Source organism: Mobula hypostoma, chromosome 25 (assembly GCF_963921235.1).
Source record: "Mobula hypostoma chromosome 25, sMobHyp1.1, whole genome shotgun sequence".
NCBI classification, from domain to species: domain Eukaryota; kingdom Metazoa; phylum Chordata; class Chondrichthyes; order Myliobatiformes; family Myliobatidae; genus Mobula; species Mobula hypostoma.
Window position 1 is genome coordinate 4,765,777 of NC_086121.1, and position 24,245 is coordinate 4,790,021.

Consider the following 24,245-nt stretch of genomic DNA (forward strand, 5'->3'; position numbering starts at 1 on the left):
TCTACCACCACCCCTGTTCCACACACCCACCACTCTTGGTGTAAAAAACCTACCTCTGATATTCCGCCCCCCCTGCCATACTTTCCTTGAATCACCTTAAAATTATGTTCCCTTGTATTAGCCATTTGTGCCCTGGGAAAAAGTCTCTGGTTGTCCTCTCCATCATTGTCTCTTATCATCTTAGACACCTCTGTTAAGTCATATCTCTCTCCCTTCCTCTCTCCTTCCCTCTCTCCTTCCCCTCCCTCTACCTCCCCCCTCACTCCCCCCCACTCTCTCGCTCACGCTCTGCCCCTCACTCTCACACTCTCTCAGCCTTGATAACCAAAGACTAAATTATCCACACTGTCATAGTCTCTTGGCTATCCTTGCGAGGTAGAGGATTGAACAGACCACTGAGTCGCACCCCCTCCCCCCACCCGTATCCCTTAATGTCAGTTAATGCAAGCGACGTATTTCACTGTAGGTTTCCCTGTACGTATGAAGGAAGAACGCGGAAGCACTGGAATGGAAACATCACCTCTCTGAAGGGTGCCTGCCAAATCACACAGCATTCTGACTTGAAAGTACGTCACTGGTCAGTTTTCTGGAAGGGTTTAAGTCCCAGAAACTCCCTACCCAACGACACCGTGAGTCCCCTCAGAAGTTTTGCAATGGTTCAGAACAGATCAACACCACGTTCTCAAGGGCATCAGAGGTAATGGAAATTTTCAAATGAGTCATGGCTTCGAAGGCAATCACGGAACAATATCCAAATAGCCTAAATTCACTTTGTGTTACCTTGGTAGGCTAATTGGTCAGTGTAAATTGTCCTGTGATTAGGCCCAGATTCAATCAGGGGATTGCTGAGTGGCATGGTTTAAAAGGCCAGAAGGGCTTAATCCACGTTGTAGCTTAATAAACGAACACCACAACACTGTAACAGGCCCTTCAGCCCATCTACTCCATGCCAAACTGTTATTCTGCTAAGTCCCATCAACCTGTACCTGAACCACTGCACTCCATGCCTATCCTGTCCAATGTACTTAACAAAACTTCTCTTCTTCTCAGTGTTCAGTTGAACATTGCTATACTTGCATGCCTAAATAGGTCCATGATATCTGGTCTGTAGGGAATAAATTCTCAGAGCTTGGAGTATAAAGGCTGAATTAGGAGGATGACTCCTGACTTAAGGCTTTGCACATAGACAGAGGCAAAACAAGCAGCTTTTCCATCCAATTAACCAAAGGATTTTGCAGGAAATTCACCTAATCCAGGGAGTTACAGGGGGAGAACATTTGGAGCCCAGCCCATTTCTAACGCTGGCTCTTCAACAGGGCATGAAATGGGCAGCAGAGCAGAAAATAATGAGTAAGTTCTTTGACACAGTGTTTATTCTGACGAAGCAAGTAGTTAGATTAATAAATGGATTTGGCAGGGTGAAGGCATTCAAACCTTAAAAGTGGTTCCTGGTCCACAAGATATAGGAGCAGAACTAGGCTATTCAGCCCATCAAGTCTGCTCCAACATTCCATCATGACTGATTTACTATCCCTCTCAGCCCCATTCTCCTGCCTTCTCCCTGTAACCTTTGACACCCTGACCAATCACGAGCCCATCAACAAACAAGTCTTCTCCCAAAAGGTCAGCATTTTGTGTGTGTTACTCAGACTTCCAGCCTCTTGATTCCTCATACATTAACCTTTTCATTCCCGGGATCTTTCTCAAGAACCTCCTCTGGACCCTCTCCAATGCCAGAAATTCCTTTCTTAGAGAATGGAATACCTTCCATAACCAGTGCTTGCAGTCCCAAACTATCCTGAGAGAGGCCTGCTGGGGGTTTGGTTGCAATCAATGTTTCCTTGGTACAGGAAGCTCCCAGGTGACCACAGGGTTCATAACTTCAACAGTTCATAGCCCATTGTGGACTATGCTATGCTATGCTGGCACTGTGTGTGTGCCGACAGTTGCAGGCTGCCCCCAGCAATCAACAGGGCAGACAGCATCTACGGAGAGGAATAAAAAGCTGACATTTCAGTCCGAGACCCTTCCCAGACCTGATGAGGGATCACAGTCCGAACCATCGGCTCTCTATTCCTCTCCATATATATAGCCTGCTGAGCTCCTCCAGCATTTTTGGTGGGTTACTCTGGATTTCCAGAATACACTTATCATCGAAGTACATACACTCTATAAAACATTGAGTTTCATCTCCCTACAGGCAGCCATGAAACAAAGAAACCCAACAGAACCCATGATAAATGTATTCTGGAAATCCAGAGTAACCCACCAAAGATGCTGGAGGAACTCAGCAGGCTATATATATGGAGAGGACCAAAGAGGACCATCACACATCCAACGTGTAAAAAAAAATTGTGTAAACAAATAACATTCGGAACAGAAGTTTTATTTTTTAATTGAGATACAGCACAGAACAGGCCTTTCCAGTCATTTGAGGCACACTGCTCAACAATCCCCTGATTTAATCCTAGATGGGGCAGAATTTGTTAAGTGTGTCCACGATGGATTCCTGTCACAGTATGTGGACAGGCTGACCAGGGGAAATGCCATACTAGATCTAGTACTAGGTAACGAACCGGGTCAGGTCACAGATCTCTCAGTGGGTGAGCATCTGGGGGACAGTGACCACCACTCCCTGGCCTTTATAATTATCATGGAAAAGGATAGAATCAAAGAGGACAGGAAAATTTTTAATTGGGGACGGGCAAATTATGAGGCTATAAGGCTAGAACTTGCGGGTGTGAATTGGGATGATGTTTTTGCAGGGAAATGTACTATGGACACGTGGTCGATGTTTAGAGATCTCTTGCGGGATGTAAGGAATAAATTTGTCCCAGTGAGGAAGATAAAGAATGGTAAGGTGAAGGAACCATGGGTGACAAGTGAGGTGGAAAATCTAGTCAGGTGGAAGAAGGCAGCATACATGAGGTTTAGGAAGCAAGGATCAGACGGGTCTATTGAGGAATATAGGGAAGCAAGAAAGGAGCTTAAGATGGGGCTGAGAAGAGCAAGAAGGGGGCATGAGAAGGTCTTGGCAAGTAGGGTAAAGGAAAACCCCAAGGCATTCTTCAATTATGTGAAGGAAAAAAGGATGGCAGGAGTGAAGGTAGGACCGATTAGAGATAGAGGTGGGAAGATGTGCCTGGAGACTATGGAAGTGAGCGAGGTCCTCAATGAATACTTCTCTTCAGTATTCACCAATGAGAGGGAACTTGATGATGGTGAGGACAGTATCAGTGAGGTTGATGTTCTGGAGCATGTTGATATTAAGGGAGAGGAGGTGTTAGAGTTGTTAAAATACACTAGGACAGATAAGTCCCCGGGGCCTGACGGAATATTCCCCAGGCTGCTCCACGAGGCGAGGGAAGAGACTGTTGAGCCTCTGGCTAGGATCTTTATGTCCTTGTTGTCCACGGGAATGGTACCGGAGGATTGGAGCGAGGCGAATGTTGTTCCCTTGTTCAAAAAAGGTAGTAGGGATAGTCCGGGTAATTATAGACCAGTGAGCCTTACGTCTGTGGTGGGAAAGCTGTTGGAAAAGATTCTTAGAGATAGGATCTATAGGCATTTAGAGAATCATGGTCTGATCAGGGACAGTCAGCATGGCTTTGTGAAGGGCAGATCGTGTCTAACAAGCCTGATAGAGTTCTTTGAGGAGGTGACCAGGCAGATAAATGAGGGTAGTGCAGTGGATGTGATCAATTTGGATTTTAGTAAGGCATTTGACAAGTTCCACACGGTAGGCTTATTCAGAAAGTTAGAAGGCATGGGATCCAGAGAAGTTTGGCCAGGTGGATTCAGAATTGACTTGCCTGCAGAAGGCAGAGGGTGGTGGTGGGGGGAGTACATTCAGATTGGAGGATTGTGACTAGTGGTGTCCCGCAAGGATCTGTGCTGGGACCTCTACTTTTCGTGATTTTTATTAATGACCTGGATGTGGAGGTAGAAGGGTGGGTTGGCAAGTTTGCAGACAACACAAAGGTTGGTGGTGTAGATAGTGTAGAGGATTGTCAAAGATTGCAGAGAGACATTGATAGGATGCAGAAGTGGGCTGAGAAGTGGCAGATGGAGTTCAACCCGGAGAAGTGTGAGGTGGTACACTTTGGAAGGACAAACTCCAAGGCAGAGTACAAAGTAAATGGCAGGTTACTTGGTAGTGTGGAGGAGTAGAGGGATCTCGGGGTACATGTCCACAGATCCCTGAAAGTTGCCTCACAGGTGGATAGGGTAGTTAAGAAAGCTTATGGGGTGTTAGCTTTCATAAGTCGAGGGATAGAGTTTAAGAGTTGCGATGTAATGATGCAGCTCTATAAAACTCTGGTTAGGCCACACTTGGAGTACTGTGTCCAGTTCTGGTCACCTCACTATAGGAAGGATGTGGAAGCATTGGAAAGGGTACAGAGGAGATTTACCAGGATGCTGCCTGGTTTAGAAAGTATGCATTATGATCAGAGATTAAGGGAGCTAGGGCTTTACTCTTTGGAGAGAAGGAGTATGAGAGGAGATATGATAGAGGTGTACAAGATAATAAGAGGAATAGATAGAGTGGATAGCCAGCACCTCTTCCCCAGGGCATCACTGCTCAATACAAGAGGACATGGCTTTAAGGTAAGGGGTGGGAAGTTCAAGGGGGATATTAGAGGAAGGTTTTTTACTCAGAGAGTGGTTGGTGCATGGAATGTACTGCCTGAGTCAGTGGTGGAGGCAGATACACTAGTGAAGTTTAAGAGACTACTAGACAGGTGTATGGAGGAATCTAAGATGGGGGCTTATATGGGAGGCAGGGTTTGAGGGTTGGCACAACATTGTGGGCCAAAGGGCCTGTACTGTGCTGTACCATTCTATGTTATAATGTACTGGTTGGGCACAGGAGTACATTCAGCCAGAGACTCATTCCACCGAGATGCAACACAGAGCGTCATAGGAGGTCATTCCTGCCTGTGGCCATCAAACTTTACAACTCCTCCCTTGGAGGGTCAGACACCCTGAGCCAATAGGCTGGTCCTGGACTTATTTCCTGGCATAATTTATATATTACTATTTAATTATTTATGGTTTTATTACTATTTATTATTTATGGTGCAACTGTAACGAAAACCAATTTCCCCTGGGATCAATAAAGTATGACTATGACTAATATATTTTTATAGTTCCATCAGCTTTCAGGATGGTCACAATGCAGCCATGGGTGATGGGGTGGAGATACATCTCTTCCAAAGGAGGTGTATGGTGCTCCTTCCCTCCACTAGCCTGCAGACTACCCTTGGGCAAGGTGTAGCACCTGCTTAGCTCCCTGATCAGGGTCTCGTGAAGCCATGGGGGCAGGTGGTGGATGGTCGAATGAGCAGTTGATGCTAGTTATGCAACCACTGACACCAGGCAGACAATCTCTGAAGAGTATTGATAATGGCTGGGGTCACCCGTCTTGTAAAGACACTGCCCAGAAGAAGGCAATGGCAAACCACTTCTGTAGAAAAGTTTGCCAAGAACAGTCATGGTTATGAGGCCACGATCACCCACGTTATACGACACGGCACATAATGACAATGAGCGATGCAGCCACCTCAACCAAACTAAGGGAGATCTCACTAGAGTTGGTAAGAACAGCGGACAGTGTGGTAGGTGTAAAAGATGTTTGGGGAAATTGGAAGCAAAATTCCCCTTCCCCTACCAGTACTGAACACAGCCATGGTCTGTGAAAGTGCCACTACTTTCTTTTAAGTTCTTAGTCAGTAACTTTAAGCTCCTCGGCATTATCAGAGGATCAGTCCTGGGTTCAGCATATATGTGCCGTCACAGAGAGGGCATGGAAATGATTCTACTTTCTTAGAAGTTTGCATAGATTTGGCATGCCACCTAAAACTTCGACAACCGTCTCTAGAAACCCAGTGGAGAGTACCATGGCCTGGTATGCAAATGCCAGTGCCCCTGAATGGAAAAAGTGGTGGACACAGCCCAGTGCATCACAGGCAAAGCCCTCTCCACCATTGAGCACATGTGCAACGAGTGTTGTCACAGGAAAGCAGCATCCATCATCAGGGATCCCCACCATCAGGCAGGAGGTACAGAAGCCTCAGATCCCACACCACTGGGTTCAACAACAGTTATTGCCCTAAAAACATCAGACTCCTGAACCAGTGTGGATAACTTCACTCACCTCAACTCCGAACTGATGCCACAACCTATGGACTCACTTTCAAGGACTCTACAAATCATGCTGTCAGTATTATTTACTTATTTATTTGCACAGTTTCTCTTCTTTTGCACATCGTTTGTCAGTGTTTGTGTGTAGTTTTTCATTGACCCTATTGTACTTCTCTGCTCTCCGATGAATGTCGGCAAGAAAGTAAACCCCAAGGTAGTATACAGTGACTTTGATAATAAATTTACTTTGAAACTTGGCCTCTGGTGTCAAGGCAATTCATAGTCTTGAATTGGTGACAATTCATGAGATGTGCCTGATGAAATCACAGTATGACAACAAAAAAATGCGCATGCCCAGAAGAGTAGAGAGTTTGAAAAGAGCTGGCATGAACAAATAAATCCTCCTCTTGAGCTTCCAGTATTCACAATGAGGAGCATTGTTCAATCTAGCAGTGTTTGTAGACAGCATCTGGCTCCCACTTGAAGGATGCACTGGCAAAGTCAAAGCTCGTTAAAAATGGGCAAGTTTCCAAATGAGACGAGGCATTCAGAGCCTCAGATGCCTCTCAGTGCAAGCAGACAATTGCCACAGAGAAGAGAGATGTGAAGTCGAACCAGATTCTATTGAATGCTGAAGCACTGGAAAGAAACTAGTTGAAGTTTATTGTCATCAGACTACACATATAAGCCGTAAGATATAGGAGCAGAATTAGGCCATTCGGCTCATCGAGTATGCTCAGACATTCCATCATGGCTGATTTATTATCCCTCTCAACTCCATTCTCCTGCCTTCTCCCTGTAACCTTTAACACCATGATTAATTAAGAACCTACCACCTCAAACCTTAAGTAAACCCAATGACTTGGCAGGCACAGCCGTCTGCAGTAATGAATTCCACAGATTCACCACCCTCTGGCTGAGGAAATTTTTCCTCATCTCTGTTCTAAATGGGTGTCCCTCTACTCTGAGGCTCAGCCCTGCCCTAGACTCCCACCTCTATCAGAAATATCCTCCCCATATTCACTTTATCCAGTTCTTTCAATATTCAATAGGTTTCATTAAAATACCCCTCATCCTTCTAAACTCCAATGACTACAGGCAGGGCCATAGCCATTACCGCTCTTGATATGTTAACACTTTCATTATAGAGATAATTTTCATGAACCTCCTCTCGACCTTCTCCAATGTCAGCACGTCCTTTCTCAGATAAGGGGCCTCAAACTGCTCACAGTATTCCAAGCGCAGTCTGTCCAATGCCTTATGAAGTCTCAGCATTACATCCTTGCTTTTGTGTTCTAGTCCTCTCGAAATGAATGCTAACATTGCATTTGCCTTCCTTACCACTGACTCGACCTGCAAGTTAACCTATAAGGAATCCAGCACAAGGACTCCCAAGTCCCTTTGCACCTTTGATTTCTGAATTGTCTCCCCCATTTAGAAAATAACCCACGTCTTTACTCCTGAAGCTAAAGTGCATGACAATGCACTTCCATATATTATATTCCATCTGCCACTTCTGTACCCATTCCCCAGCCTAAGTCCTTCTGCAGACTCCCTGCTTCCTCAGCACTGCCGACCTCTCCACCTATCTTTGTATAATCGGCAAACTTAGCTTCAAAACCACCCAAATCATTGACATACAATGTGAAAAGAATCGGTCCCAACACAGACCCCCTGCGACGCACCACCATTCACCGGCAGCTGACCAGAAAAGACCCCCTTCATTCCCACTTTTTGCTTCCTGCTAGCCAGCAAATCTTCTAGCGATGTTAGCACCTTTCCTGTAATAACACAAGCCCTTATCTTATTAAGCAGCCTCATGTGCGGCGCCTTGTCAAAGGCCTTCTGAAAATCCAAATAAACAACATCCACTGACTCTCCTTTGTCTATCCTGCCTGTTACTTCCTCAAAGAACTCTGACAGACTTGTCAGGCAGGATTTCCCCTTTAGACCTTGGCCTATTTTATCATGTACTGCAAAACCTCATACTTAATAACAGAATCCAACATCTTTCCAACCACTGGTCAGGATAACTGGCCTATAATTTCCTTTCTTCTGCCTGCCTCCCTCCTTTCTTAAAGTGGAGTGACATTTACAACTTTCCAGTCCTCAGAAGACATTCCAGAATCTAGTGATTATTGAAATATCATTTCCAATCTCTTCAGATACCACTTTCAAACCCTGGCACGTAGTCCATCTGGTTCAGACATCTTATCTACCTCCAGTCCTTTCAGCTTCCCTAATTTACTGGCATAATTTATATATTACTATTTAACTATTTATGGTTTTATTACTATTTATTATTTATGGTGCAACTGTAACGAAAACCAAATTCCCCCCGGGATTAATAAAGTATGACTATGACAACTTCTCCAGCGTCATTTTCCAGCGGTCCAATACCCACTCCTTTTCCTTTTACTCTTGAAGTATCTGAAAAATCTTACTGTATCCTCTTTGATATTATTGGCTACCTTACATTCATATTTTATCTTTTCTTTATATGTTTTTGTTGCCTTCTGATGGTTTTTAAAAGCTTCCCAATCTCTAACTTCTGAAGAGTTTTTGCTCTATTATATGCCCTCTCTTTTGCTTTTATGTTGGCTGTGACCTCCCTTGTCACCTCATCCTCTCTTTAGAATACTTCTTCATCTTTCCTGTGCTTTCTGAATTGCTCCCAGAAACACCAGCCATTGCTGTTCTGCCGTCATCCCTGTTCGTGTCCTCTTCCAACCAACTTTGGCCAACTCCTCTCTCATGCCTCTGTAATTCTCCTTACTCCACTGTAGTACTGATACATCTGACTTGCTTCTTCTCAAATCGCAGGGTGAATTCTACCATATTATGATCGGTACCTCCGAGGGACTTCTTTACCTTCAGTTTCCTAATCAAATCTGTGTCAGTAGATAACAACCAATCCAGAATTGCCATTCCTCTAGTGGGGAATTCCCACAAGCTGCTCTAAAAAGCCATTTCATAGGCATTCTACAAATTCCTTCTCTTGGGATCCAGCACCTCCCTGATTTTCCCAATTTGCCTGCATATTGAAATCCCCCTTGACTATTGTATATTGCCCTTTTTACATGCCTTTTCTATCTGCTGTTGTAATCTTCAGCCCATATCCTGGCTACTGTTCAAAGTCCTGTATCTAACTGCTTTGCTGTTTCTTAACTCTACCCACGAGGATTCTACACGTTCCAATCCCATGTCACCTCTTTCTAAGGATATGATCTCATTTTTTACCTATAGAGCCACCCCACCCTCTCTGCCTACCTGTCTGTCCTTTCAATACAAGGTGTATCCTTGGATGTTCAGGTCCCAACTGAGATCTTTTTTCAGCCACTACTCAGAGATGCCCACAATGTCATTCCTGCCAATGTCTAACTGTGTTACAAGATCATCATTTCAGTCCTATATTCATCACCCTTTTTGATATTGACCCCCTGTTACACTTTAACTCCAACTGATTGCAATTTTGCCCTATCATCTGCCTGTCCTTCCTGACAGTCTCACCACACACAGCACCTAGTAGTATATCAACTGCCCCATCTTCAGTCCTATCACTCCAATTTCCATCCCTCTGCCAATTAGTTTAAACCCTCCCCAACAGCTCTAACAAATCTGCCCAGAAGGATTTGTTCTCCTTTTTGCACAGATCATACCTTCCCCAGAAGAGATCCCAATGATCCAGAAATCTGAACCCCTGCCCCCTGCACAAATTCTTTAGCCGTGCATTCATCTGCCAGATCATCCTATTCTTACCCTCACTGGTGCACAAGGAGCAATTCAGATATTGCTACCCTACAGTTTCTTCTTGCTAACTTCCTGCCTAACTCCTTATGTTCTCTCTTTAGGACCTCCTCCCATTCCCTACCTATGTCATTGGTACCAATACGTACCACGACTTCCGGCTGTTCACCCTCCTCTTTTACGTCCACAGAATCTGCTTTTTGATTCTCTATTTATGGAATCCCCTATCACTACTGCACTCCTCTTCTCCCCACTTTCCTTCAGAGCCACAGAGACATACTCAGTGCCAGAGACCTGGTCAATCCCCTCCAACAGTATTCAAACGGCATCTTATCACTGAGGGCAACAGCCACAGGGATACCCTGCACTGGCTGCCTATTCCGTCTCCTTCTCCAGACATCCACCCAGGGATCTATCTCCTGCAACTTAGGGGTGACCGATAACATGGTGGTGAAGTTAGTGGGTGGAGGTGTTGATTCGCCTTACTGCTTGGGAAAAGCAACTGTTTTTGATTCTGGTGGTCCTGGCATGGAAGCTAATTAGCCTCCTCCCTGTTGTAATATATATTAATGATCTGGATGATGGGGTGGTAAATTGGATTAGTAAGTATGCAGGTGATACTAAAATAGGTGGTGTTGTGGATGATGAGGTAGGTTTTCAAAACTTGCAGAGAGATTTAGGACAGCTAGAAGAGTGGGCTGAAAGATGGCAGATGGAGTTTAATGCTGAAAAATGTGAAGTGCTACATTTTGGTAGGACTCATCAAAATAGGACATACATGGTAAATGGTAGGGCATTAAAGAATGCTTTAGAACAGAGGGATCTAGGAATAATGGTGCGTAGTTCCCTGAAGATGGAATCTCATGTGGATAGGGTGGTGAAGAAAGCTTTTGGTTTGCTGGCCTTTATTAATCAGAGCATTGAGTATAGGAGTTGGGATGTAATGTTGAATTTGTACAAGGCATTGGTAAGGCCAAATCTGGAGTATTGTGTACAGTTCTGGTCACCGAATTATAGGAAGGATGTCAATAAAATTGAGTGTACAGAGGAGGTTTACTAAAATATTGCCTGGGTTTCATCTCCTAAGTTACAGAGAAAGGTTGAACAAGTTAGGTCTTTATTCTTTGGAGTGTAAAAGGTTGAGGGGAGACTTGACAGAGGTGTTTAAAATTATGAGGGGGATTGATAGAGTTGACGTGGTTAGACTTTTTCCATTGAGAGTGGGGAAGATTCAAGCATGGGTTGAGAATTAGAGGACAAAAGTTTAGGGGTAACTTAAGGGGGAACTTCTTTACTCAGAGAGTGGTAGCTGCGTGGAACGAGCTTCCAGCAGAAGTGGTTGAGGCAGGTTCGATGTTGTCGTTTAAAGTTAAATTGGATAGATAAATGGACAGGAAAGGAATGGAGGGTTATGGGCTGAGTGCAGGTCGGTGGGACTAGGATAGGGTAAGAGTTCAGCACGGACTAGAAGGGCCAAGATGGCCTATTTCCCTGCTGTAACTGTTATATGGTTATATATGGGAGTGGGACAGAATCAGAATCAGGTTTATTATCACCGGCATATGATGTGAAATTTGCTAACTTAGCAGCAGCAGTTCAATGCAATACATAATCTAGCAGAGAAATAATAATAATAAAATAGTAATAAACAAGTAAATAAATTACATATATTGAATAGATTTTAAAAAATGCAAAAACAGAAATACTGTATATTAAACAAAAGTGAGGCACTGTCCAAAGCTTCAAAGTCCATTTAAGAATCGGATGGCAGAGGGGAAGAAGCCATTCCTGAATCGCTGAGTGTGTGCCTTCAGACTTCTGTACCTCCTACCTGATGGTAACAGTGGGTGCTGGAGGTCCCTAATAATGTACACTGCCTTTCTGAGCCACCGCTCCCTGAAGTTGTACAAGAGCAGGGTGTGTGGGATACTTCATGATGTAACTGGCCGTTTTCCAGCACCTTTCTGTATATACGTCCTTGATGGTGGGTAGGCTGGTGCCGGTGATCTGTTGGGCAGTTTTAACAACCCACGAGTGGAAAGAATTGGCAGAATCACAAACAATGTGACAGACGTACAACTCTCTTACTCAGCAACTATCAGCAGGCCCTCTGAGTCTTAATCAGTTAACAATATAATCAGGTGCTGTTTGACAACTATTTTAATGACGCGATCTCACATTGACTGGAATGCCAGAGTTGAAATAGCACATGTCAAGCAGTGACTGGTACAAAACAGGGATTAGTTTTTCCTTCTTGTATCACTGCTCATTTTGATAATACTGCAAGTTTTCCAGCTTATTTTCCATTAGCTTTTTAAAAAAACAAAGCCATTTAGAACATTGAACAGTATAGCGCAGGCCCTTCAGCCCACAATGTTGTGCTAACCTTTTAACCTACTACAAGACCAATCTAACCTTTCCCTCAAACACTGAATATTGAAATGCCCTGAGAGAGTGGACAGGGAGAATATGTTTCGAGTAGTGGGAGAGTGTCACTCCAGGGCCCCAGAATTGAAGGTTGTCCCTTTAGAACAGGGATGAAGAACTTCTTTAGTCAGAAGTTGGTGAACCTGTGGAAGTCATTGCCACCAATGGCTGAGGGGGCCAAGCTGTTGGGTATATTTGAAGCGGATGTTGATAAATTCTCGATTAGTGAGGGACTCAAAGGTTAAGGGGAGAAGGCAGCAGAATGGGGTTGAGAGGGATAATAAATGAGCCGCATACAAATGGCAAAGCAGGCTTGATGGGCAAAATGGTTTGATTCTGCTCCTATAGCTTATGCTCATACAGCCCTCCAATTTTCTTTCATCTATGTTCCCATCTAGGCGTCCCTAACATGTCCCTAGTTTATCTGCCTCTACCATGAACCCTAGCAGCACATTCCATGCACCTACCAGTCTCTGTGAAAAAACCTACCTCTGACATCCCCCTCCCCCCACTATACTTTCTTCCAATCACCTTAAAATTATGCTCTGTCACACAAGCCATTTACGCCTTGGGAAAAATTTGCTGCTTATTCACTGCTTATCATCTTGTAAATGCCTATCAAGTCACCTCTCATCATCCTTCACTCCAAAGGGAAAAGCCATGCCTCGATCTTCAAAAACATATCATTTAATAGGCACTTCAGATGGAACCCGGCTAGCTGAATCAGCTCTGGGGATGGTTTGATTTTTAACGGTTTCCTGCAGTTTCACTAGCCTCTACAAACCGTCCCCAGGATAAGGCACACCGTATGACAACAAAGCCACATGCAAATTTCTACAGATACGGACCGTGGACAGCATTCTAACTGGCTGCATCACTGTCTGATTTGGTAAGTACAGGACTGAAATAAGCTGCAGAAACTTCTGTGCTCAGACAGCTCCTGAGCATCAGCCTGCCCAGCATCCAGGTCTTCTTCAAGGAGCAACGCCTCAAAAAGGCAGTGTCCTTCATTAAGGACCCCCATCACCCAGATCTCATTGCTGCCATCAGGAAGGAGGGTCAGGAGCCTTAAGACACATACTCCATGTTTCAGGAACAGCTTTTACCCCTCTGCCATCAGATTTCTGAGTGGACAACAAACCCATGAACACTACCTCACTATTTTATTGCAGCACAGCAACAAACTTCACAACATACGCCAGTGATATTAAATCTGATTCCATTTCTGATTTGCCCATGCCTGATCGAGCTCCAATAACCTTCCTAAATTCAAAAGTCCGGCATAAGTACATCTATCCTTTCCTACGCACAACTGACATATACATCTTGATAACAAACTTTTCTTTGAACTTTAGAACCGATCTCGTTCCTCTCTCCTTCTCCACTTTTACTCATTGTTCTTTTCATTTTATTTAGAGATACGGAGCAGAACAGGGCTGTGGTAAACCATGTATATATGTTGTAACTCGGTTACCTGTCTGGACACACCCCTCTGCTGACTGCCCCTGTGGCTCCTCCCACACAGTCCTGTATTAAGGTGTTCGCCTTGCCCCTCCCCCTCAGTCCGGGGGCAGACACTCACTGTGGAGATCATATTGTACAGCGAATAAAAGCCTTTCAGTATTTCACCAAACCTCAGTCTTTTGGAGTAATTGAAGGTGCTTCAAGGGCCTACTGGCCCAACAAGCCACATCGCCCAGCAACCCACCTCTTTAACCCCAGGCTAATCATAGGACAATTTACAATGACCTACTAATTAACCTACTAAGCTGTATGTCTTTAGAATGTAGGAGGAAACCAGAGCACCCAGAGGAAATCTACGCATTCACAGGGAGAATCTACATACTACTTACAGATGATGTTGGAACTGAACGCTAAACTCTGATGCCCCAAAATGTAATTGTGTTGCGCTAACCATGGCGCCCTTGTGTGGTAACCCGGTAATTAGTATGCAAGGATTCAAAAGCATTGTTATGGGAACACCAATGCCTTTGAGTGGAAAATCCTGCAAAAGGCAGTGGATTCGGCCCAGTACATCATGAGTCAAGCATCCCAACCATTGAGCACGTCTACATGAAATGCTGTCGTAGGAAAGCAGCATCCATCATCAGAGATCTTCACCACCCACTCTTCTCGCTGCTGCCATCTGGTAGAGGGTACAGGAGCCTCAGGACTCGCACCACCAGGTACAAGAACAGTTACTACCCCTCAACCATCAGGTTCTTGAATAAGATAGATAGATAGACATACTCTATTGATCCCAAGGGAAATTGGGTTTCATTACAGCCGCACCAACCAAGAATAGAGCATAAAGATAGCAATACAAAAACCACAAACAATCAAACAACAATACGCAAACTATGCCAGATGGAAGTAAGTCCAGGACTTATTTCTGGGTAAAACTAGGTAACTACACTCACTTGTCCCAACATTGAGAAGTTTCCCACAACCAATGATCTCACTTTAAGGACTCTATCTCATTATCTCATGTTCTCATTATTTATTGCTATTTATTCATATTTGCATTTTGTTGTCTTCTGCTCTCTAGTTGATCTTTCATTGATCCTGTTATAGTTACTATTCTCAGATTTGCTGAGTCTGCTGAGCAGGAAAACGAATCTCAGGGTTGTATGGGGTGACATATATGCACTTTGATCAGAAATATACTTTGAACTTTGAATTAGCCAGAAACAGTCAGTACCAGGAACTTCAGGCAGCCTGTCCTGATGTTAGAGGTCCGTGTATGTGAGTGGGTGGGAACGACGGACAGGGCTTGTTCCACGGTAGTCGCTTGGATTCTTGTGTTCTGAGTTGTTCTGCAGAGCACTGTGGGCATGCTACAATGGCGTCAGAATGTATGGCACTGTTCACTGTATCTTAACATGAACAGTACCGTGCAAAACTCTCATGCACATATATAGCCAGGGTGCCTAAAGACTTTTGCACAGCACTGTATTTGTCAAAGTAGAGTGGACAGTGTAAATCCGGCAGGAGCAAAGGATGTTGGGAATGGCGAGGGGGGAGTGCTGTGGGAGGGGCGTGGGACAGGTGGCAGAGAAGGAGTGCCAGGGACAGGGGGTGGTGTGGGTGCAGACACACCCAGCCCTGAGACACCAGGCAAAGTCATTTGATTCCAAACAATTGGTTTATTGATCTTTACAGAATTCTCTCTGGTGCTTCCCACTCCCTCCCTTCTCCTTTCCCCTCTTCCCCTCTCCCTGCCCCCTTCCCACTCTCAGTCAGCAATAGAGACCCATATCAGAATTAGGTTTATCATCACTCACATATGTCATGAAATTTGGAGTTGTGTTTTTTTTGCAACAGCAGTACAGTGCAATACATAAAATTACCACAGTACTGTGTCAAAGCCTTAGGCACCCTAGCTATACATATGTGCCTGAGACTTTTTCACATGTGTAAAATCAATCTGAATATGAACCTTCAAGGGTTAAATCCTTGGACTTAGCTTCTAATCAGTGCCAGGATGAAGTTGGAATGACAAACAAAATGCCAGAGAAATTTGATGGGTCAGTCAGCATCTGAATGAAGGGCCTCGAATGAAAACATGGACTGTCCATTTCCGTCTATAAGTGCTGGCTGACCCCTCCAGCATTTTGATTCTCACTCTCAGATTCCAGCATCTGCAGCCACCTGGATAAAGTTAGAACTCTTGTACTTAAAAGGGAGATGTTGTTTCATTCCATACCAGAGAGGCATCTGAGGGAGGAGACTGTTTAGACATTACCAAACTTACAAACTCTGCCAAGGAACAAAATTCCAGACTCTAACATCTCTGATTTTCTGACACTACCACATCAATAAGCAGACTGATAAATTTCGACCAAAACACAGTCAGCACAAAATAAACTCATTTCTCTCTCTGCAGATGCTGACAGACCAGCTCATTCAGAAGGCCAGTGATGTTGTGAGGATGGAACTGGATTCTCTGACAGTGGTGTCTGAAAAGAGGATGCTGTCTAAGTTGCATGCCATCTTGGACAATGTCTCCCATCCACTACATAATGGACTGGTTGGGCACAGGAGTACATTCAGCCAGAGACTCATTACACCAAGATGCAACACAGAGCGTCATAGGAAGTCATTCCTGCCTGTGGCCATCAAACTTTACAACTCCTCCCTTGGAGGGTCAGACACCCTGAGGCAATAGGCTGGTCCTGGACTTATTTCCTGGCATAATTTACATATTACTATTTAACTATTTATGGTTTTATTACTATTTAATTACTTATGGTGCAACTGTAACGAAAACCAATTTTCCCCGGGATCAATAAAGTACGACTATGACTATGACTATGAATTATTTCCCCCCGCATTCTTTGTTCTTATTTCAGTTTTCAGGTAAGATGAGTTTCAGGGCTGTATACTGCATAAATACTTTGATAATAAATGTACTTTGAATCTTTGAATCCTGTAATGCTTTTGTTTTGTAATATTAAAGCAAGTTGTCACCATAGCACACATTGGCCCTTGGGCCCAACCTGCTCCAAGATCAGTTGTCAGCTCAATCTTGGTGGGCGCTACAGTTAGCATGACGCTATTACGGCTTGGGGTGCCGAAGTCTGATTCCAAGTTTGTCCGTCCTCCTCGTGAGTGTGTGGGTTTCCTCCCACAGTCCAAAGACGTACCGGTTAGTAGGTTAGTTGGGCATCGTAAATTGTCCTGGGATTAGGCTTGCGTAGTTAGGGACCGGAAGGGCATGTTCCGCACTATATCTCTAAATAAATAAAATCAATTCCTGCTGCTGTTTGCGAGGAGTTTGCATGTTGTCTCCGTGACCACCTGGGTTTCCTCCTCCATTCCAAAGACTTACAGGTTAGGGTTAGTCAGCAGTGGGCATGCTACATTGGTGCTGGAAGCACGGCAACATTGAAGACTGTCCCCAGCACATCCTTGGACTGTGTTGGTCATTGACGCCAAATTACGCCTTTCTGTGCTTGCATTAACAAATGCAGCTAACCTTAAAATCTTCAATATTCTGCTCTAAAAACAGGTTTGAAAAAAATATGGATTTTTCATACGGCATAGTTCATGGTCAGGGAAGTTTACATAATGTGTACTGTCCCAGCCTGGGTTTAACAGGATTAACTTGCAGTCATTCTACATAAAGATCGGTCTCAGTTCGAAAGTCTTTCCTTTTGGTTTTATTGCCACAGTGACGTAGTGACTAATAGCTACAGCCCTTGATCATCGATCCAGAGACAAGTTCAAATCCCACTCAGGTAGTTTGGAAATTAGGAATCAAGAAATTCATTACCTGGAATTTCAGGGAATGTCCCCTTCATTATGAACCACAAAACCACTGGATTACTGTGAAAACCAATACTGAAGGAAACACACCATCCTCCCCCACTGAGGCCTGTGGCTAACTTCAGGTATACAAACATCAGAGAGTCCATCAGCTCTGGAACAGACTTTCAAACTAGGCCATTCAACACATTGAGTCTGCTCCTATACAGAAGGAAACCCACTCACTCACTCACTTCAGAGATACAAAAGTCATAGAGTCGAACAGCTCTGGGACAGACCATTAGAACTAAGCCATTCAACCCATTCAGTCTACTCTGCCATTTAATCATCACTGAATTATTTTCTCAACCCAATTCTCCCTGTAATCCTTAACCCTCTTACTAAGCAAAAACCTAACAATATCTACCTTAAATACCCAAATGATTTGAACAGAGCCTTCAGCCCACTGTGTCCCTGCCAGCTATCAGACCCCTTTAAAGATTAGCTCTCTTTGTCACATGTACTTTGAAACCCACAGTGAAAACCTACAGATTAACTTTATTTGTCACACGTACATTGAAACATCAAAACTCATTTTCGGCTGATGTTTAAAGTCCTCAGTGCTGAACGCGCTTTACTATTCGTGCGACTTGATCAAGGCGCTTCAGCGTGGAACTGGATCTGCAGCTATGGTTTGCCGCCATGAACTGATAGACTCGGAGGCTACAGCAGCCATCAGCTCCTGCACCGGCTTCACTCACCTCGGCGGCATGTGGCTGTGGGCTAACTTTTGGGGACTCTACGGTGTCCTGCCAACATCCCAGTGAAGCTCCTCTGTACCTTCCTGGGTGTAATCAAATCCCTCCTAAAGTCTGGCATCCTGAAGGGCACTCAGTTTGAAAAGTGCTTTAACAAAGTAGAAGAATTTATGTTGGTTATATCTTCGTAAATCAGGTCCTTCAGAATGCGGACAGCTCTGTATTAGGAAGACTTTTGGTTCCAGCCAAAGTAGTGATTCAACTTTACCATCACTGATTCTTCATCAAAATTACCTACAGACTGACTTTCAAAGTCTCTACAACTCATATTCTCAGTTATCACCACCAATCAGGCCATGATCTCTTCTCACTACTACCAGGTGCACCACTAGCTTCAGGAATAGTTATTACCCTTCAACCATCAGGCTCCTGAACCAGTGTGGGCAACTTCACTCACCTCAACTCAGAATCTATACTGCAAACTTTAAACTCACTCTACAACTCATGTTCTCAGTATTATTTTTTGTACTTGTAGAATTTGTCTTCTTGTACACATTGGTTGTTTGTCAGCCTTTATGTATAGTTTTTCAGAAATCCTATTGTATTTCTTTATTTTCCTGTAAATTCCCACAAGGAAGTGAATGAGGGTAGTATATGGTGACATATACGTACTTTGATGATAAATTGACTTAGACTTTAGCAGATGTTCTAGTTGCTGTCACGCTGCTGTTCATGGGAGCTTACTGAGTACAGGATGGCTAGATTTAAAACGCTCTATGGGATGTGAGAAATTTCAGGATTTTGACAGGAGCAGTATGGAGATAGAACAGTCCTGTCCCCTCAGTCCGCAATGTTCCGACCCTTTAACCTACTCCAAAATCAATCTTTCCACATAACCCTCCATTTTTCTATCATCCATGTGCCTACCTTAGAGTCTCTTAAATGTTCCTAACGCCACCTCTGGCAGGGCGTTCCACACATACAGTAATAATAATAATAATAATAATAATAATAATAATAATAATAATAAAGTACTTCATTGATCCCGAGTAGGAAATTCATTCATTACAACAGCAACATTTAAAAACACACTTAGCAGTTTGCAGACTTAACTAATAAAGTACAGAATAATAATTTACCAATGTGCAATAATAATGTATGAAATTAAAAAATAGCTCTCTCACTGTGTAAAAAAATCTACCTCTGACATATATCTTACACTTTCCTCCAATCACCTAAAAACTAAGCCTCCTCACAATAGCCATTGCTGCCCTGGGAAAAGGTCTCTGGCTGTCCACTCTGTCTATCCCTCTTAGCATTTTGCACAGCTCTATGAAGTCACCTCTCATCCTCCTCCTCTTCAAAGAGAAAAGCCCTAGCTTCATCAACCTTTCACCCTAGGGCATGTTCTCTAATCCAGGCAGCTCCTCTGCACCCTCATGCTCTCTAGTGCAGACAGCATAGGGTAGTAGCTTTCAGACACAATGAACTGCAGCTTTTAATATCCTGCGGAACGGCAAAGTTAAATGTGCAGCTATCCATTCAGGTTACATACAATGCAAGTGAGTTCACAGTTGACTTGCAATTAATTTACTGGTGCTGCTCTGGATGCAAATTAAAATCCCGCCTCAGCACGACATTAAAATTAATGTAATTAAATTAAAAAAAGAGTACCAATACTGATGACCACACACTCAGTGTCAATTTTATTACATACACCTTGCACCTAATAAAGTGGCCACTGAGTGTATGTTCATCATCTTCTGCTGCTGTAGCCCTTCCACTTCAAGATTGAATGTGTAATACGTACGTTCAGGGATGCTCTCCATGCACACCAGTTGTAACGTGTGGTTATTTAAGTTACTGTCGCTTTCCTGTCAGCTTGAAACAGTCTTGTTGTGTATTTAGTATTTCTGTAGTATTTGAGTAATATTGTAAATATATTGTTTGATTAATCATTCTTGTTTGTTTAAATAATTCATTATGGGTTATATGTAAAAATAAGTGAACTAGATACATCATGACGCTACCATATCAATACGAGTGTGTCTCATTAAATGTAAAAATGAAGTACACAACTTATCTCTTGGCTCTCTTGTTTTCTTTTCAATTAGTTTTAATGTCAACTTGAACCAGTCTGACCATTCTCCTCTGAGCTCTCTCATTAACAAGATGCTTTCACCCACAGAACTGCCGCTTGTGGGTGACTTTTTGTTGTTTGCACCGTTCTCTGAAAACGTCAGAGACTATTGAAAATGAAAATCCCAGAAGATCAGCAGATTCTGAGAAAGTCAATCCACCCCATCTGGCACCAGCAGTCACTTAGATCACATTTCTTCCCCATTCTGATGTTTGGTCTGAACAACAAATGAACCTCTTGACCGTGTCTGCATGCTTTTACACATTAAGTTGCTGCCATGTGATTGGCTGATTAGATATTTGCATTAACCAGCAGGTGTACAGGTGTTACCTAATAAAGTGGCCACTAAGTGTACGATTACTGGGTTAGTGATTCGAAGCCCAATTTGGGAAGGAAGCCTGCCAACATGGTACATAATCGAATCCAGAATCCCGACTCACAGAGGCAACTGGATGCTTGATTTCCTCACCAACAGACCTCAGTCAGTACCATCGCTACTACCAGGCAGGAGGTACAGCCTCAGTCCCACGGATGGGCAACTGAATCCGGGAAAACCTCACGTCCTCTCCCTGCTCCAATTGGGCAGGAGTCTACAGCATTAAGTTCAGGAACAGCTACTTTCCTACAACTAATCAGTTTCTTAAACCAACGTGCACAAGCCCAACCCTACCTCAGCAACAGAACACCACTGACCTCCTTTTTGCACCACCATGGGCTTGCCTCTGTCTTTTTGCTGTGCACTTTTGCAGCCTTTCATTCCTGTCTCTTCACTGTTCTGTTATAATCTTATATTCAGTGTGCTGTCTGTGTCCACGGGCCTGTGACAGCGCTGTAAGCAAGCGTTCCACTCAGCACATGTGTACACCTGGCAACAAACCTGACTTGATACTGCTCTGTAGTCAACGCGGAATGAGCCTGCAAATAGAGACTGAACTATAATTACTGGCCGCCTTACTTTGTTTAGATTAGAGATACAGAGTGGAGCAGCCCCTTCTGGCCGAATGAGCTGCAGTGCTCAGCAACCCAGCTATTTAACCCCAGCCTAATCACGGGACAATTCACACTGAGCAATTAACCTACTAACCAGTTTGTCTTTGGAGTGTGGGAGGAAACCAGAGCACTCGGAGGAAACAAAGCAGTCAACGTACAAACTCCTTACAGGTGGCGCCAGACATGAACTCTGGCCTCCAACGCCGCGATCTATAATAGTGTCGCGCTACGCTACCTCGGTGCTCTGCTACACCACTGCGGTGCTTCATTTTGTTTTAATGCACTTCTTCATGGGGTGCGAACTCGGCTGGCAAAGACCCCGAACACAGGAGACATGTTGAAGTGTTAGCAGTCTCAAAGACCGCTCTAAAGATGTTAATGCTGGATATTAATGACAATTCTAGTTTTTTCCCTAATTATCTTTAATAAGACTCATTTTTATTTTTATTCTACTTGCCACAGTATAGGGATTTTAACTCCCACTCCACCCAGTTCCCATTAGTTAGCAGGAATGAACAGTGGCGTAGCGATTAGCCCAATGCTATTACAGCTCAGGGCATCGGAGTTTGGAGTTCAATTCTGGTGTCCTCTGTAAGAAAGTTTGCCAACTCTTCCTGTGTGTGCATGGGTTTCCTCCAGGTGCTCGGGTTTCCTCCCACAGTCCAAGGAAGTACCGGTTAGTAGGTTAGTTAATTATTGTCATTTGTCCTGTGATTGGGCTAGGGTTAAATAGATGGATTGCTGGGCAGTGTAGCTTGTTGGGCCAGAAGGGTCCGTTCCACACTGTATCGTGAAACAAAATATAAAATAAATAAAGACAAAAATGTATTTGGGACAAAAGGCAAAACCTCACGAGTGTGAATACTATTTTTGCAAGATACACCCATTTGATCAATAATCCAGTATCTGGAGGGGCAGACCAAACATTAGCAAAACAATACAAGCTGAACAGGTAGAGAAAGGAGCTCAAACCTTCTACGCAGTTCTCCACTTCCTCCAGGTTCCGGAGCGTTATCCTCATGAGGCTGGAGCTGAGCATCAGCTCGTTCTTGTGAGCCGGCCACATGGACTTCGGCGCCACGTTGACAAAGAAAATCCTGGTGTCACCCGTGGAGACCTGGTTGTCGCAGATCAAGGGGTCTCCAAAGCCGCAGATCATGACTCGTTTCCCACCGTCCAAGAGGATCTCGTTGTTCATCGTCTCCCTGCCTTTCAGGTACCTCCAGACACGCACCTTCAACGCAATGAAACAGAATTCAGTAGCAACAAGCAAACGCAATGGGAACATCTACATACAAGTCATTCAAAATCATCCAACAATAACTTTGCGTTTGCCAACCAGCTGCACCATCACCACTATCATTCACTCTCTAGGTTTCCACTCCACTGCACACCCACCAACAGGAAGCAAGACCCACAACCTACAACAGTCCATGAACATCATCTCACTATTTTTTGCTCTTTTTGCACTACCTTTTAAAGATATTTCTTACTATAATTTATAGTAGTTGTTTTTAACGTACTGCACTGTACCACTGTCGCAAAACAACAAATTTCACAGCATTTCAGAGATTATAAACCTGATTCTGATTAAATGTGTTTAAGACACAGTTGGACAGAATTTTGCTTTGCAGGGGGGTGGGGGGTGGATTGAGGATGCTGTCCAAGTTGCATGCCATCTTGGACAATGTCTCCCATCCACTACATACTGTACTGGGTGGGCACAGGAGTACATTCAGTCAGAGACTCATTCCACCGAGATGCAACACTGAGCGTCATAGGAAGTCATTCCTGCCTGTGGCCATCAAACTTTACAACTCCTCCCTTGGAGGGTCAGACACCCTGAGCCAATAGGCTGGTCCTGGACTTATTTCCTGGCATAATTTACATATTATTTATTTATAGTTTTATATTGCTATATTTATACTCTATTCTTGGTTGGTGCAACTGTAACGAAACCCAATTTCCCTCGGGATCAATAAAGTATGTCTATCTATCTATCTAAGGGTTATGGGGAAAAAGGCAGGCAGGTGGAACTGACTCTATGGTCAGGTCAACCATGATCTTGTCGAATGGCCAAGGAGGCGCAACAGGCCGGATGGCTGACCCCTGACCCTCGCTCCTATGGACTCTAATGGATTGCTCTTATCTGCATTCTCGGTTCTAGATTTATTCTGCTCCAGGGTAACACTCATGGTCTAAGACTTGCCAAGTGCTGTCTTATCAACAGTTCTGCTTTCAGATGAGATACTGGACCTAGAGGTCACAGGTTAAGAGTGAAAGGTGAAATATTTAAAGAGAATGTGAGGGGGAACTTCTTCACTCAGAGGGTGTTGCGACAGTGGACGTACTCCCAGCAGAAGTGGTGGATGTGGGTTCAATTTCAACATTTCAGAGAAATTTGGATAGGAACATAGATGAGAGGGGTATGGAGGGCTATGGTCCAGGTGAAGGTCAATGGGACTGGGCAGAATAATAGTTCGGTATGGACTAGATGGGCCAAAAGGCCTGTTTCTATGCTGTAGTGTTCTATGGCTCTATTCAGTTTGAGGCAATAAATTGTCTGTAAACAGTTTGTACGTTCTCCATGTGACTACGTGAGGTTCCTCCAGATGTTCTGGTTTCCTCTCAAAGTCCAAAGAAGCACCAGCGCTTCTTAATTGCTCATTGTAAATTGTCCCATGATTAGGCCAAGGTTAAATTAGGTGGCTCGAAGGGCTGATTCTGCACTGCATCTCAATAAATAATTGATCTCTTATTTGGTGGGGGGGTAAAAGAAACATGGGGCTATG

At 43.9% G+C, this 24,245-nt stretch overlaps 1 protein-coding gene across 4 annotated transcripts in view; it reads right to left on the reverse strand.

The window, feature by feature from the left end:
• The window catches only part of agrn (agrin), a 534,989-nt gene that overhangs the window by 499,367 nt on the left and 11,377 nt on the right, over positions 1-24,245 (reverse strand). For all 4 annotated transcript variants that reach the window (XM_063033167.1, XM_063033166.1, XM_063033165.1 and 1 more), the window contains exon 2: positions 22,426-22,687. In XM_063033167.1, the coding sequence (XP_062889237.1) occupies positions 22,426-22,687 (262 nt within the window). The remainder of the gene's footprint in view (positions 1-22,425; positions 22,688-24,245) is intronic.